Source organism: Nestor notabilis, unplaced genomic scaffold, assembly GCF_000696875.1.
Source record: "Nestor notabilis isolate BGI_N333 unplaced genomic scaffold, ASM69687v1 scaffold13074, whole genome shotgun sequence".
Classification (NCBI taxonomy): Eukaryota; Metazoa; Chordata; class Aves; order Psittaciformes; family Psittacidae; genus Nestor; species Nestor notabilis.
The window spans coordinates 8,124-22,423 of NW_009924344.1; the positions used below are offsets into that span (position 1 = coordinate 8,124).

At 37.8% G+C, this 14,300-nt stretch overlaps 1 protein-coding gene across 1 annotated transcript in view; it reads right to left on the minus strand.

The window, feature by feature from the left end:
• The window catches only part of LOC104404191 (rapamycin-insensitive companion of mTOR-like), a gene marked incomplete at its 5' end in the record, with an annotated part of 14,444 nt that extends 1,283 nt beyond the window's left edge, over positions 1-13,161 (minus strand). The window contains 10 exons of the mRNA XM_010012566.1: positions 417-540; positions 1,065-1,217; positions 2,662-2,895; positions 3,653-3,737; positions 4,893-5,070; positions 8,632-9,661; positions 10,404-10,633; positions 11,289-11,395; positions 12,237-12,329; positions 13,074-13,161. Of these exons, the coding sequence (XP_010010868.1) occupies positions 417-540; positions 1,065-1,217; positions 2,662-2,895; positions 3,653-3,737; positions 4,893-5,070; positions 8,632-9,661; positions 10,404-10,633; positions 11,289-11,395; positions 12,237-12,329; positions 13,074-13,161 (2,322 nt within the window). The remainder of the gene's footprint in view (positions 1-416; positions 541-1,064; positions 1,218-2,661; positions 2,896-3,652; positions 3,738-4,892; positions 5,071-8,631; positions 9,662-10,403; positions 10,634-11,288; positions 11,396-12,236; positions 12,330-13,073) is intronic.
• Between the last annotated feature and the right edge of the window lie 1,139 nt (positions 13,162-14,300).

A 14,300-nucleotide genomic window follows, 5' to 3' on the forward strand; every position in this document is an offset into this window, starting at 1 on the left:
ATTTCAGTAGTTGCATTCTTGCTCGAAGCAAATTTGTGTTTTTCAAGAAGTTACTTTCAGTTTGTTATTCTCCTTATCTGATATATATTTTTTGGCAAAATAACAAAAATGAATTACTGTTGGGTTTTGGTTTTTTTTTTTTTTGTTTTTGTGGGGTTTTTTTCAGATGTGTGATACACTGTGTATCTAAAAGAATATCACTATAGTTGAATTACTGATTTTAAAAAAACTGGGGAAGAGTAAGAATTAAAGACAGAGCAAAAACATTAGAAGAACAATTCTTTGTTTAGTCTTTATGTTATATTCAATCATATCTGCTTACAATTTTTTAAGGAGTAAGATCTCTGGGATAGTGATTAACCTCAAGAGCATACATACAACAAATTGCTAAAACATCTGAAATGTGTTGAACTTACGTCAGCAGCCCAGTTTCATGGCCCTTAGTTCCTACTGAACTACTCAAATTGATGACTAAACGTAACACTTCCTTCCGCAGAAGTATTCTGCACACTGGTGTATCATCTGGGATTGATTTTACTCCTGGAAAAATAAATTAAACAGGATGGATTTTAAACAAAATAATCTTTGTGCTAATCTTATGCCATGTAAGTCTGGTTTAGGATTCCATAAACGCATAAACATGCTTTTATGTATGTATTCTGAACTTTCAACAAATACTTCATTTGAAATTAAAACTTCGGAAAAAAAATGTTTTCAGGAATTAAGACAGAAATATCTTAATAAGGTAAACTACCATTTCATAAATGGAAAAGCCTGTAGGATTCAGTTACAGTGCTGTCTCTATCACTAAACCATGTTGCAAACTGGGTGATTACCTGCCCTGTTCCTATCAGATGCTGCAGAAGTTTGCAAGCAGCTACTTCATAAGAAATTACGGTAATTCAAACCATAAAACACAAGCCTGAAAAAAGGAACGTCCTTCTCTTTACAGAAACTCAGAGCTATTTGATTTAGTAACCTGCAGAAATGTCTCATAGCAAAAGCGACACCTAAAACGTACTTTCAGAGTTAGTCTTTAATAATCAAAAAGCTTCCAAACTTACCTAGCATAAGTTCCGTACTCTTGGTGCTGCTAGCTGAACCATGGGATACTGCATCACTACAGCCTGAAATTCCAGAAAATTTGGAGGAATGCACATCTAAGTGATTGTGTATGGTCTGCCCACACCAGTCAGTATATGGAATGTCTGAAAAATCTGACATAAATATGATATTGCATCTTTGTTATTCACAGTTTTTATCACTTCAAGCGCTTTTCTTATTTTCCAACAATGGTAAGCATTCAAGACACTGATGCATGAAGTACTGTGCATATAAACCATCTGGAGACTAGATGCTGGATTTCAGACAAATCATACTCAAAATGTCTATAAATCACTGGTTTGAATCTGAAAACAGTCAAACTCAATAATCTCTAGGCATTAATAGAAGCCTAGAAAGTGTCACCAAACATAGAGCTCTTATTGATATATCTGTGCTGTATTTTACATAACATAATAAAGATGCTTTTGCATATGTATATTTTTTTGTTCATACAATGCAGGTGTTGCAGAAAGTTGACTTCATCAACAGAAAGATTTGACAAGTAAGATTCTACTGTGAGGTTTCACTATCCACAGCCTTTGGTATTTTTGATTTAAAGAGACATAAAATATCCAAACTTCTAATTGGTGCACAGTTAACAACCACAGAAAAACATAGGTCTGAAGGGACTCCTGCAGATCACAGAGTTCAACCGCTTGCTTAAAGAAGGGTTCACCTCAAAATGAGGTTATGTTACACTGCAAAGAGGTTCCTTCCCCTTACGTTCAACAGGAATTTCTATTCCTACAGAACATGTTCTTGCCCTCCCGTCCTTTGGCTGTGTGCCTGACAAGAGCCTGGCTCTGCCGTACCTCTAATCCCCTTAACGCTACTTGGAGACTACAGCTGGGATTTTATTTGTTATCCCTTGTTGATACCAAACTCAAGCTCAAACTCTGCTCTCTGGGCCATTACTCACATTTTGTATATTGTCCCCTTTGTCAACAGTACTCGATGTGCTACTAGCTTGTGTGCAACACTCTTGTATAACTGTGATTATTCCTATTAGGTATCGATTACTGGATTATCTTTCTACTAGAGATTGCAAACGGGCATGTAGTTGCAAGCTCCGCAGAGGAGGTTATGAAAAATTATACTGAATCTGATCTGAATCTCAAAATATAAAGGAAGATGATGAAATCCCAGGAATTACAGCTCTACTTTAGCAGATTCCTCGGATTTCCTTTGTTTTGTTTTATGGTACAGACTTGCTTTGAAGTCAGACTTTTCATGAGCTTCACAGCAAGCACCAGATTCCAGGACACAGAGTTTAAGTCCTAAATGAGGTTTCAAATTATGTATTTTGATTAGCTCTTAGAAATATTTAAAAAAAATCACGCAGGCACCCAGTCACACTGACACCACTAGAAATAAAAAGCTGGAAATGACCATAGAAATACCACTGGTTGCACAGTGAGCTTACTATGGAGAATTAATTTCAAGGCCAGTAGTCAGTAAGAAAAAAGAAAAACCCTCATAGATTAATACATTTTCAAGATGAACAAAGTTCACTATTTTCCTTCAGTTTCATCACATCTCCCCCCAAGGAACACTAACCTGTACGACCATATGAAGAGTTTGCTTTACTGCTAGGCTGATAACCCAGTATTTGAACACAGACACAGTAAAGGCAGTTCTCATCTGTGTGCTCCTGCAGCCCCGTATCCTCTGTACTTTCTAAAAACTGGGATGCATCTGAACGGCTGGTGTTCATTATTTCTGTGAGACTGATTTGCTGTCGGAGCATCTGAAAAGGGCTTTTGACAACATCACTTGTACCTGATGGAAGACCTGTAGACACGCAATTAGATATCAGCAAAAATCCAAAACCCAGCAACCATTGTTTCAATTACATTTCCCCTTTTAAGCCTGGGGAAGGTATGTGTGTGTGAAGATTAGAAACTTTGAGTGGTTAAGATACCAAGGTTGTTAGCCTTTGGGAAACAGGTATCACATTTTAATCCCAGCTTATCATGTGTAACGAACCATGGCAAAGGACATAATTCAACCTCCAAAAACACATACTGTACGTACTTACTTAAGGTGATGTGTCTTAAGTCCTGAATTATGTCAGCATTAGTAACACCCATGTGACACTAATACATTACCAATTTTCAGAGTCAAACAAGATCAGTACAACAATATACTAATGTTTAAACAACATATGCACCAATGAACACAGAAACACAATTAAAAACCCCTGTAACTTAGTAGTAGGAAGAATCCTGCCTGTAGTAGGAAGAAACAAGACTCAACAGTGCAGAAACAAGCTGAAGACACTATAGTAACATGCTCTTCCCTAAATGGAAAATACCAACAAATACAATTTTGAACAGTTTTGAAACTTAGCAAGCTACAGAAACAGACTTCCTGGAAAGTCAGCTTTATATATAGCACCAGCAACACACAAGTTAAAAAGTCACTAAGGTATGTCTATTTGGGTGTTCAAAGTGCTTGTAGTAAAGTTCCAGTTAACTAGAAGGCAAGACAACAGCTAACCTATATCAATACACAACAGAAAGGTATAGCAGAAGAACAAAAGCAGTACCTCCTGCATCAGCTGCAAACACCTTAGCCCCATGGTCATCAAATGGAGGTGTGGTTTTCTTCTGGAAATATGGAGTTTCTTTTACCTGGAATATTCAAGTGAAAATTAAAATTAGCACAGGTGATAGCCATACATAAAGGAAGAACAGATTTTATGAGGAAATAAAGTGTTGTCCATTTCTTACTTCAGGAAGAAGATCTGATTAGAGAAGTTAAGAATGGGCTCAAGAGTACTAAAGGAAAGCCAATGAGAAAAACATACATTTGTGAATGAACATTTATTAAGCAAGGTTTACGAACAGTCAGTGAATGTTAAAACAGTGGTGACAGGCTGTAAGGAAACCCGTGACCCAGAAGTGGATACTAATGATCTGTCCGTGATCACTCTACACAACTGGAGATCTTGGGAGAGCAGTGCAGAACCACACAGTACCTCTAAAATGTTGCCCATGAGAGGTAGTTTAGTCAACTACATCTTGAGTTAAGTCACAATTTACCTCAAATCTTGACTTTGCCTTAGCTTTATTACATTTTGAGATTAGTAAGAAACTATTTGGGTTTGAAAGACAAAGACTAAGTAAACTAAAGACAAAGAATTCCACTGATTTACCTTTGACATAGACCATGTTCTGCTTTTGATAATTAAGTAACAGAATATTAAACCCTGTGATGCATCAATTTGAGATGGGAATGTGTTTTAACCACATAGAAAGATGGTGGCAATTGATAAGACACTTAAAATAATCTGTTTTAACCTAAATATATACATATGTACATATATATGTGAGGTTAAGTAAAGACATATAATTTACTACTATGACTACATATGCACACAACAAACTAATATTGTCATGGTAGCAGGAAGTTTACTGTGGGATTATGCACATCACTTCCTATTGCCCAATGAACATTTCAATTAGTTGGCTAACGAGGTGTTAACAAATGTCCAGACTATGCCAATTCTAGTATAGAAGCTGATGTCAACTAAAGATCTTATGACATTATTTATGCTACCATTGTTTAACACTCTCCAACCTCGTCTGTGGCATTATTTGCCCAATACAAAACAATTTTCTGTAAACTGGGTTAGAACCTCTTGTTCTCCAAAAGGCATTCCTTGAAACTACCACATCCATTTTTCCCCATTTTTCTAGATCTAATCTATTCTGATGAAAATGCAACAGTTGACTACATTTCGGTATGAAAACGCAAGTAACTCCAGTAAATTATCACATACATACCTGAAATATTTCATTGATATCCACTGGGAGAGCAAGGCCAATGTAATCATCAGAGCTACCATATGTAGCATTAGAAACCATCGAGCGAACAGAAGACGAACGCTGAAGTGTGTTTTGGTTAATAGGACTTAACAGATCTTCTTTATCTAATGAAGCATAACTTAAAGCTTTCATGAACCTGCAACATTGAAATAACAACTCACAATCTCGGTACATTTCTCATTGTGGCACATACGACTGCTGACACAAAGACTATTCTCATCTTTCCAATGCAGAACCCAGAGCTTGTTACTCTGTCAAATTACAACCATAGGCTCATTGCTCTTTTCTGTCTCGTGCTGTATTGCATTGGTCGTTCCTGGGGTACATTTTTTTTTTTTGAAAGCCCTGGGAGAAGAACTTGAAAAATGGCAGGATGAAACTTCTGCTTGAGGGGCCGCCAACCCTGCGAAACCACACATTTTCTCCAACTTGCTAGGCTTCAAAGGTTTACAGCCCAGACACAGTCAGCAAATACTAAAACCGCTAACTGCCATATTTGAAATGTACCTATACACTGAGTGCATCTCCCCTGCATACGCAGAAACTCCAAGCTGAGCAGGCACATCCTGCAAATGCAAACTTTGAGCCTGCTACAGCACCAGCGATGAAAGCAAGGAACATTTTTTCCTGTACTCAAAGGAGTCACCCATTAGGTCACCTGAGCATGGAGGAAGAACTGGCTCAAGGTGAATGCGCAAAGGACAAACTTGAACCTGCGCAGTGAGCAGAGCTGACTGTGATAAACGGCCTGAGGAACAAAGAAATAGGTTAGGAAAATGGGATGGGAGAGAGGAGGCTGGAGTTGTCAGTGCTGATCGGAATCCTGATGATGCAAATTTCTCATTGGGCCATCTGTCATTTTACTTCTTGTTAAAGATAAAAACCTGTAAATGTTTTCCGCCAATCAACCCATGTAGATGGTCTATATGCACTGGGTTAAAGCTTCTGAGTAAAAAGACACCTCAGGAACAGTAAATTTTAATTATTTTACTGTAAATTGTTATACACTAGGAGGTAAAGTACGTTTGACTTCTTTTCAGCTTTAGAAATAATTTTCTACAGTCTTCTGGTTCAGATGGGCAATTAAAATGTATTCTTATCCCTAAGAGGTTAACTGATTTATACTGAGATAAAAATTAAATTGAGGTTTGAACACAAAAGGTTCAAGAGATTATTATGCAATGGGAATGCACAGAACACAAATTATAGGATATCAATAGTTTTCTTACTACTAAGCAATTCTGACCAATGCTAATGACAGTAGAAGTGGACTTACTACAAAAGTCAAGCCATATTTCAAAAGGACAAGAGGAAATGGCTTAAAGTTGGAGCAGGGGAGGCTTACACTGGGTATTAGGAAAAATTTCTTCACAGAAAGGGTTGTCAAGCATTGGAAGAGGCTGCCCAGGGAAGTGGTGGAGTCATCACCCCTGGAGGTATTTAAATGTCATGTAGATGTTTACTCAGGGACATGTCTTAGCAATGGACTTGGTAGTATTAGCTTTCTGGTTGGACTTGAGGATCTTAAGGGTCTTTTTCAACCTGAATGATTCTATGGTACTAAATCCCCTAAAATTACCAATTGCATTAGTTATTTGGTAATAAAGCATTCTACAATTACTCTCAACATAAAACAAAATATAGAAGTACTAATCCTAAAATTTGTCCCTGCTTTTCCTGGAAAAGTTAACAGATATATCATTAGTAGTGATAAATAAACACTGGTAAGTTTTTATGAAAGCATGCTGGCAGATGGTTGGGTGAAAGCCACACTCAGCATTTGTGATACACACATCAACATTTTGGTTGGTCTTTAAAGACAAAGGTGGGAAATCTAGCCCCACAAAATAAATTATGCAAAGAAATAAGCTTTTCAACCTTTTGATTGAAAAGAACTAGAAACATAAAAAAAACCCCAACAAAACAATTTATAGCTGCTACTCGCTAAGAACACATGACTTTGTCAATGAAGTAAGAATCAAAGAAATTTTTCTGAAGACTGACACAAAAATAGGCTTGGCAGAGAAAAAGGACAATATTTCCTTCCAATTTATTACTTTAACAGCAGTTAGGGACAATATTTAGCTGGAAGTAGTAACATACTCTGAAATTAAAAAAACCCCACAATTATTCAGTGCAGACACCCAGCTGTAACCAGTAAGAAAACACATGTAGTAGTTATATCATAGTCTCGCCAATCAATTATCTAAGTAACCAACACAACTGGACAATCTCTTGTAATAAGTACGTCTGCAATTTTTTAAACCTTCTCTGAGTTACGAGCACTCCAGCTGTTTCAGTTCAATGTTAAAACTGGCCAGCTCAAATCCCTGAGCCTACCCACTGATATAAGAGACCAAGAACAGCTGAACACCAGGAATACTGCTAGTATTACATTGCGTGCAGTCTCAGGATGAAAGCCCACAGCAGAAAGGCTGCTTTGCATATCAAAGGCATGACTGCAAGGAATGGTACATTACTACAGCCACAACAGAACCTGTACACTACCACTGAAATGACACCAATTTGTTCCTGCATTAGTACAGGAAGCCAGGGACAAGAGAAAGAAAAAGCACTTCTGATTTCCAGGATAATGCAGCTTAACTACTGAATCACCCTTAATCACATTCAGTCTAGTTCTAACTTAACTGACCCAATGGAAAAATACTTCTCTTTTATGCCATCTTCGCAGAATCATGCAAAAACATCAACAAAGGAATGTTGCTCTTAATCAGGACAAAAATGCATAGTAATAAACAGGCACTCATATACACTCAGCTGGATATGCGGAGTGCAGTTCAGAGACTTGCTGTTCTGTGCAGTAAGCAGATGACTAATGTACTAATAGCTTCTCCCACTTCTCTCACCTGAGAGGATGTTTAGCTAAGAACTGAGATATAAAGTATCTTTTCCCTCTCAATAGTAATGTGAAAATCCAATGCACTAGCTAAAAGATGATCTGAAAGGAAAAATCTGGTAGAAGAGCATTAGAGAGAAAGTTGTTAAGCACTGACTGTAGTTGCTGGGAACAGTGTCAATGTCATCAGCTAGTATCTTATGTAACTCTCTAATTAGTCTTCAGAACACCTAATATTGCTCAAAAATAAAGAGGTGACACTGCCAACTAAAAATAATCCGGTGAGTAAAATCTTTGCTCTGTTGTAGCTAAGAAGCCAAACTGACATTCCTGTCAGTGGTACCAGTATCTCACCACTGGCCTCAGTGAACACGAATATAGCATACTGGCAGGAGTCTGTCCCCTAAACCCTCACTGAATGGCATCGAGAAAATTCTCATCTGAAATACTGCTCATGTAGTGTAGTCAGAGCTATTTTGTGTGATTGCAACTTCCACAATGTTAGCAGTGTGACTGCATTTAGATACTAAAAAAGTTAAACAGGAAGCCAATGTGATAAAAGGAAACATTTTCCTTTGCCATTAACAGCACTGAAAGGGCTGAGCACAGCTATAAAAGCCGGGCTTCTCTGACAGTACTTAGAGAGTTGAGAATTCTCATTCTATTATTCTCCTACTACTAATACTGCTTCGAGTTAAGTTATGAATCATCTTGCAACAACTGTCACTTCTAGGTGAAGTTGGGGGGGGAGAAGAAAAAAATGGTACTAGAAAGACACTTCTCTTATTTAATTGCCCTTACAGCTCAGAAGTAAGGAATGAGCACATTATAATCTCTTACCGGCTTGGGGTTAGCCGAGAATCCAGGCTGCCAGACTTCATGGTAATAGTGTCAGTAAACAGCACGTCCTTTGCTGGAGATGCCAGGGCTTCTGAGTGAGACAGTGAAGGATGCATCCGCTGCTGTTGTAAGCGTTTTAGTGTAGCATAGCCAAAGGCATCTCGAGAACTTGTGTAGCTAAAGTTATAGTCAGCAAGACTTTTTATTGTAGCAAGAGAAGGAGCTTTAAGAGACTGGGCTCTTCGAGGAAGTGTATGAGAAGAGCCTGGTGGTACCAGAGATACAGAGTTGGACTTCGAGATAGGCAGGTGGTTAGACTGTGGTGTTGAACAGAGACTTGGTTTAACTGTTTTTGTGCTTACCACAGTACTCAAACTTCCACAGTCGGTATCTACATTTGTAGTGTCCACACCTACGGTCTCTCTTGAAGGGCTAGAACTCATTGAGCTTATACCACTTGTTGTGGTATCTGTATTAAAACTTAAGCTACGACTCTTGAAATGTGTTTGTGTAGTACCATCTCCTATTAGCTTTTCTCTGCTTGTGTTTTCCCGGTGAATTTCATTTCCAAGACCTTTTGGCAGCTTCAGATCATTTTCACCAATACTTGGGGTACTATCAGTATCTTCCATGTGCTTACTTCCAACAAAAGAAGTTTCTAATCGTAAAGTCTGGATTTTAGGAACTCTGAAAACAGGGTTTAATTCTTCCCCAGCAGGAAAGTCTATGCTACCAGAAGGTTCTGTCACTGTACGATTTCGCCTCAGGACTGATTTACTGTCAGATGATGCCAGCTTTCCTGCTTTTGGATCACTGCTACTTCTGTGTTTTTTATTAGGGAGAGTAAGAGAGTTTAGAATGCGGTTTTTCACAAGCCTACTAGAAGAAAAAAAAGGAAAGGGACTACGGTCTTTGTCCTTTGAAGGTCCAGGTCTGTCATAAAATATTTGTTCTGCATCTTCAGTGATATCTAGGAAGAATGTGCTAGTGGAAGTACTACCAAAACGGTCATCCTCCATGATGAACATACCTGCAATTATATGAGACTTTGTCACTGGAAGTGGACATGTCTTTGTAACTATGTTGCAAAAAAGTAAGCAATTCTACAGAACCCAAAGTGGGAGACTGACCTACTGCAATTTTAATTTAACATTTTTTTTAACCCAGCGTAAAGGAGTACCTGAGCTGGAGGTCTCACTGCTTCAGAAGAAAAGCTACAATATCTTATTTCAGTGCAAATATCCAGTTACTAGGACTACAGTCAATGTGCTCCTTTCATTATATCTAAATATGGTATATTTCTGGATTTAAATTCTGAATAGCCATAGCAAAATTAAAACATATTAAATACTCAAAATATACAAGAGTTTAAATACACTAATATTCTCTGTGTGTGCATACACACAGAGAATGTATGTATTTATATTCTAGAATACTCCTTTGAGGACAACCAAGTAATCTTTTTACAAAAGCATGGAGATTTCTGCAGGGTATTACAGCAAGCTGCCATGACTGGACATAAAAACTAGTAATTTACCACTATATTAAAGTTTCTTACTTCTATATCAAATGTAAGCCTAAGACTTCCTTCTCACTTGTCTACATCTCTCTGAATGCATATAATTCCCTCCCCTTGCTTGCATTCTCCTTGCAATAACACCTTTGTACTGTTTGCCCAAACCTCACCCTGCCACAGTGTTGGTAAGAACACCAAAATGCTGTTTTGTGGTGGGTTTTTCTTGTTGTTGTCTCTTTATTTTGTTGCTACTTACTTGAAGGGGCAGATTCGCTTTCACTGTTGTGCCTAGAACTGGTGGATTCAGAGTTCAAGCTAAGAGTGCTGGGTATAGAGGAAAGTTCATTGCAGAGCTGCTCCATATCATCAGGGACCACTGGCCAAGGCTGTCTACGACTGTGTCTCACAGCATCCCAGTTGTGATGCTTCAAAATGTCACATCCTTGTTTAGTTTTGGCTATTAGACCAAGCACGTAGACACAGGTTCTGTATTTAATGTATACATAGGGGGGGGGGAAAAAAGGCAACAATAATAGTATCTAATTTAACTAAACTTGTTTCTGTTTTGAAAGGAAACAGCTTCAAAACAATTCAGCAGAAACTTCATGAAAGTGACAAGTAGCTTTTTGTTCATTTTTATTTGTAACTCAATTGAACCTTAAGAAATGCACTAAAATATCTGAGAACGAAACACTATTCAAAAATAAAAATTAATTATTACAAGAGCCTTATTACATGAAGTAGAAGTACCTATTTTTATTTTTTAAATAAAAGGACAAACACTAACGCAGTAGCAATATTAGGCAAAATACCATCTATTCAAATTTTAAAGATTCAAAAAGTTATTTAATAAAAATGATGGAATAATAAATTGATTCCTACAGAGATATAAATGGCAAATATCTAATTTTTCACAAAAGTCGAAATATGTATCTTTTTTCATGAGTTTCATTTGCTTACTGCATGTTCTTTCAGACCTCCTACAGAACTTCACAACTGATACTCTGTTATCAATGTTCAATTATCAATAACTTATTTCCAAGTAAGTGCAAAACTATGTTCATATGAATAATGTAGAACTATTTGAAAACCTATGGCAATTACCATCCGAAAATTTTATGTATAAATCAGATACACATACCCTCTAACAGAGAGAACTTCACAATGTTGGGCAAGTGCCATTATATCAGGAATTACATTCTCTTCTTGAAGCAAGTTAAGACCCCAATTTGATGATCCAATATTGCCCTGGAATAAAAGTTTGTCAAGTAAGTTTTGATTTTGACATGATCTGCAGTACTTTGACATTTTTATTTGTTGATAGTATAGTTTCAACCTCTATCTTCTCCAAGCAATTAGACATTTGAGCAGCCTTTTTGGCATTTCCTAGTCCTTCATATCCAAAAAAGGGCTCATTACACTATCAGCTACTACGTATTTCTCATTTTACCAACTCTACTGCAATCAGTAGTATGATCTTGGTTTACTCATTTTACATCCCACTTACACTGATGTTTTATTACATACCTACAGTATTTTCCACTGATAGCCACCTTGGGCGAATGTTCCAAAACAAACTTCGGGGAAGACAGGAAAGATGCAAATGAACAGTCGAGATTGCAAAGCAAATTTAACAGTGTAGCTTGGACAGGTGCAGACACTAGGTTTTTGCCTGTCCCAAGTATCAGGAGTGTCATGGCCATATATATTCACATTCATCAGTGTCAGCCAGCTCTTCCAGAAACTCTGAATTTTGGACCACCACAGTACATACTTTGAAATCAGACCACAGCAACTTGGAACTACTGGTTCCATACTAATATTGTTGCTACATCTTTTTATTTGTTAAAAAAGTAAAAACGAAAAAAGTGACTATTGAAAAAGGGAACAAAAGGTGCAGTGAACCACTTTCAACTAAAAATTCAGTCAGGATACAGAGCACCAACTTGGAAAAAAAAATAAGAAAATCACACATTTTATGACAAAAGCCCTAATTAATGATTTTATGGGATTTTGCTTAGGTATTTCAGAATCAAGAGTCATAACAAAACTCAAACAATTGCAAGAAGTTTGTAAATCTGTTACTAACCAAGGCCCAAAGGGCTGCTTTCAGCTGCTTAATTCCTTCCCACTTATCGAGCATTGGGGAACGAACAGTGTAACTTAGATCTGTAACAATACTCTGAAGGAGAAAAAGAGAAGAAAAAAACCCCTCAGTTGAAAATTAAAACGAGACCTCAGTCAAACAGGTTCTCTTGCATTTTTAATAAGAGGTAAAGCATTAATTTAAAGTATACAGCCTAAAATGTACAGTTCTGGAATAATAAGCATAAATTAACAGTAATGGCAATGCATTTAGAAAATTTCTATGTAACCACTGATTGCTTAATCTATTATCTTTATAAAATCTCAATTAACTTGATGCAGACTAACACAATACAATGTATAAACCTTCTCTTGAACTTTTCAACTATCATACTTAATTCATTACATCATCTTACAAGACCCTTGCAACTATGAAGTGGCTTAGGGTTTGTTTTCTTAGTTTTCAGAATACTAGAAAGTTGATTTTATTTCCTCATTTCCACATTTTTGTATGCATAAAAGGATAGGCAGAGTTTTACTTACCAACGTACAATTTGCTCACATACAGACTGAAAATATATTTGTGTTCTAAGATTTTGGTAGCCATTTTAAGGAAAATGTTGCAAGGTATTTCTCTGGCATTTCAGTTTCAGGGAGGAATTTTACGTGATATGAAGATATCAAAGACTGTATTCACAACCTTTTGGCTCCAAGTAACTTAAGACATTCATAATCAAATTACTTTGCAATGACTGTTTAAATGCCATCTCTTTTAAAACATTCTAAATGGGTTACAGTACTCTTTAAAGTCATTCATGTTATAAATAGTTACTATCCCCACCTGAGACTCCAATAAATGGCAGCCTGTTTTATGGTGCACCAGTTGGCCATAAAGGTGAACTGGCAGGTAGACGTGTGGTCGCTGTAATCTGGAAGAAAGAAATCAGAGGCTTTTCCAGGAATTCTGACATTTCATTTTAAAATAAATCACATTGCAGTGTAATGCAATGAGTCACTCTTGAGCTTTTTCAGACCAAGAGAATTCTTTTGGAGAATTTAGAAAATAATACAGAAAATAGAGTATTGCAGTTAGAATATTGGATCTACAGTTGGATCTACAACAATCATCTTGTTTAACTTCAGAACAACTTCAACTTCAGCCCTGCTTCATGGCTGACCAAAAGTTAAAGCCTGTTGTTAAGGGCATTGTCCAAATGCCTCTTATACACTAACAGGCTTGGGGCACAGACCACCTCTTTAGGAAGCCTGTTCTCACCACCCTCTTGGTAAAGAAATGCTTCCTGATGTGCAGTTTAAACCTCTCCTGGCGCAGCTTTGAACCAGTCCCATGTGTCTTGTCACAGGTTACCAGAGACCAGAGCTCAGCACTTCCCTCTCCACTTCCCCTCCTCAAGAAGCTGTAAGAGATCAAGGAGGTCACCCCTCAGTCTCCTTCCCTCCAAACCAGAAAAGCCTGGTTTTCCCAAAGGAGCTGGCAAATGAAGTTGCTAAATCACTGTCCATCATATTTGAAAAATCATGGCAGTCAGGTGAAGTTCCTGATGACTGGAAGAAGGGTGATATAACCCCCATTGTCAAGAAGGGGAAGGTGGCAGACCCAGGGAACTACAGACCAGTCAGTCTCACCTCTGTGCCTGGCAAAATCTTGGAGCAGATTCTCCTGGAAAGAATGCTGAGGCACATGAAAAACAGCGAGGTGGTTGGTGACAGCCAGCATGGTTTCACTAAGGGGAAATCCTGCCTGACCAATTTGGTGGCCTTCTATGATGGGGCTACGGGACTGATGGACAGAGCAGTTGACCTCATCTACCTGGACTTGTGCAAAGCGTTCGACACTGTCCTGCACAAGATCCTTGTCTGTAAATTGGAGAGACATCGATTTGATGGATGGACCACTCAGCGGATAAAGAACTGGCTGGATGGCCGCATGCAAAGAGTTGTGGTCAGTGGCTCAATGTCCAGTTGGAGACCAGTAACGAGTGGTGTCCCTCAGGGATCGGTGTTGGGAATATCTTTTCGGTGACATGGACAGCTGATGACACCAAGC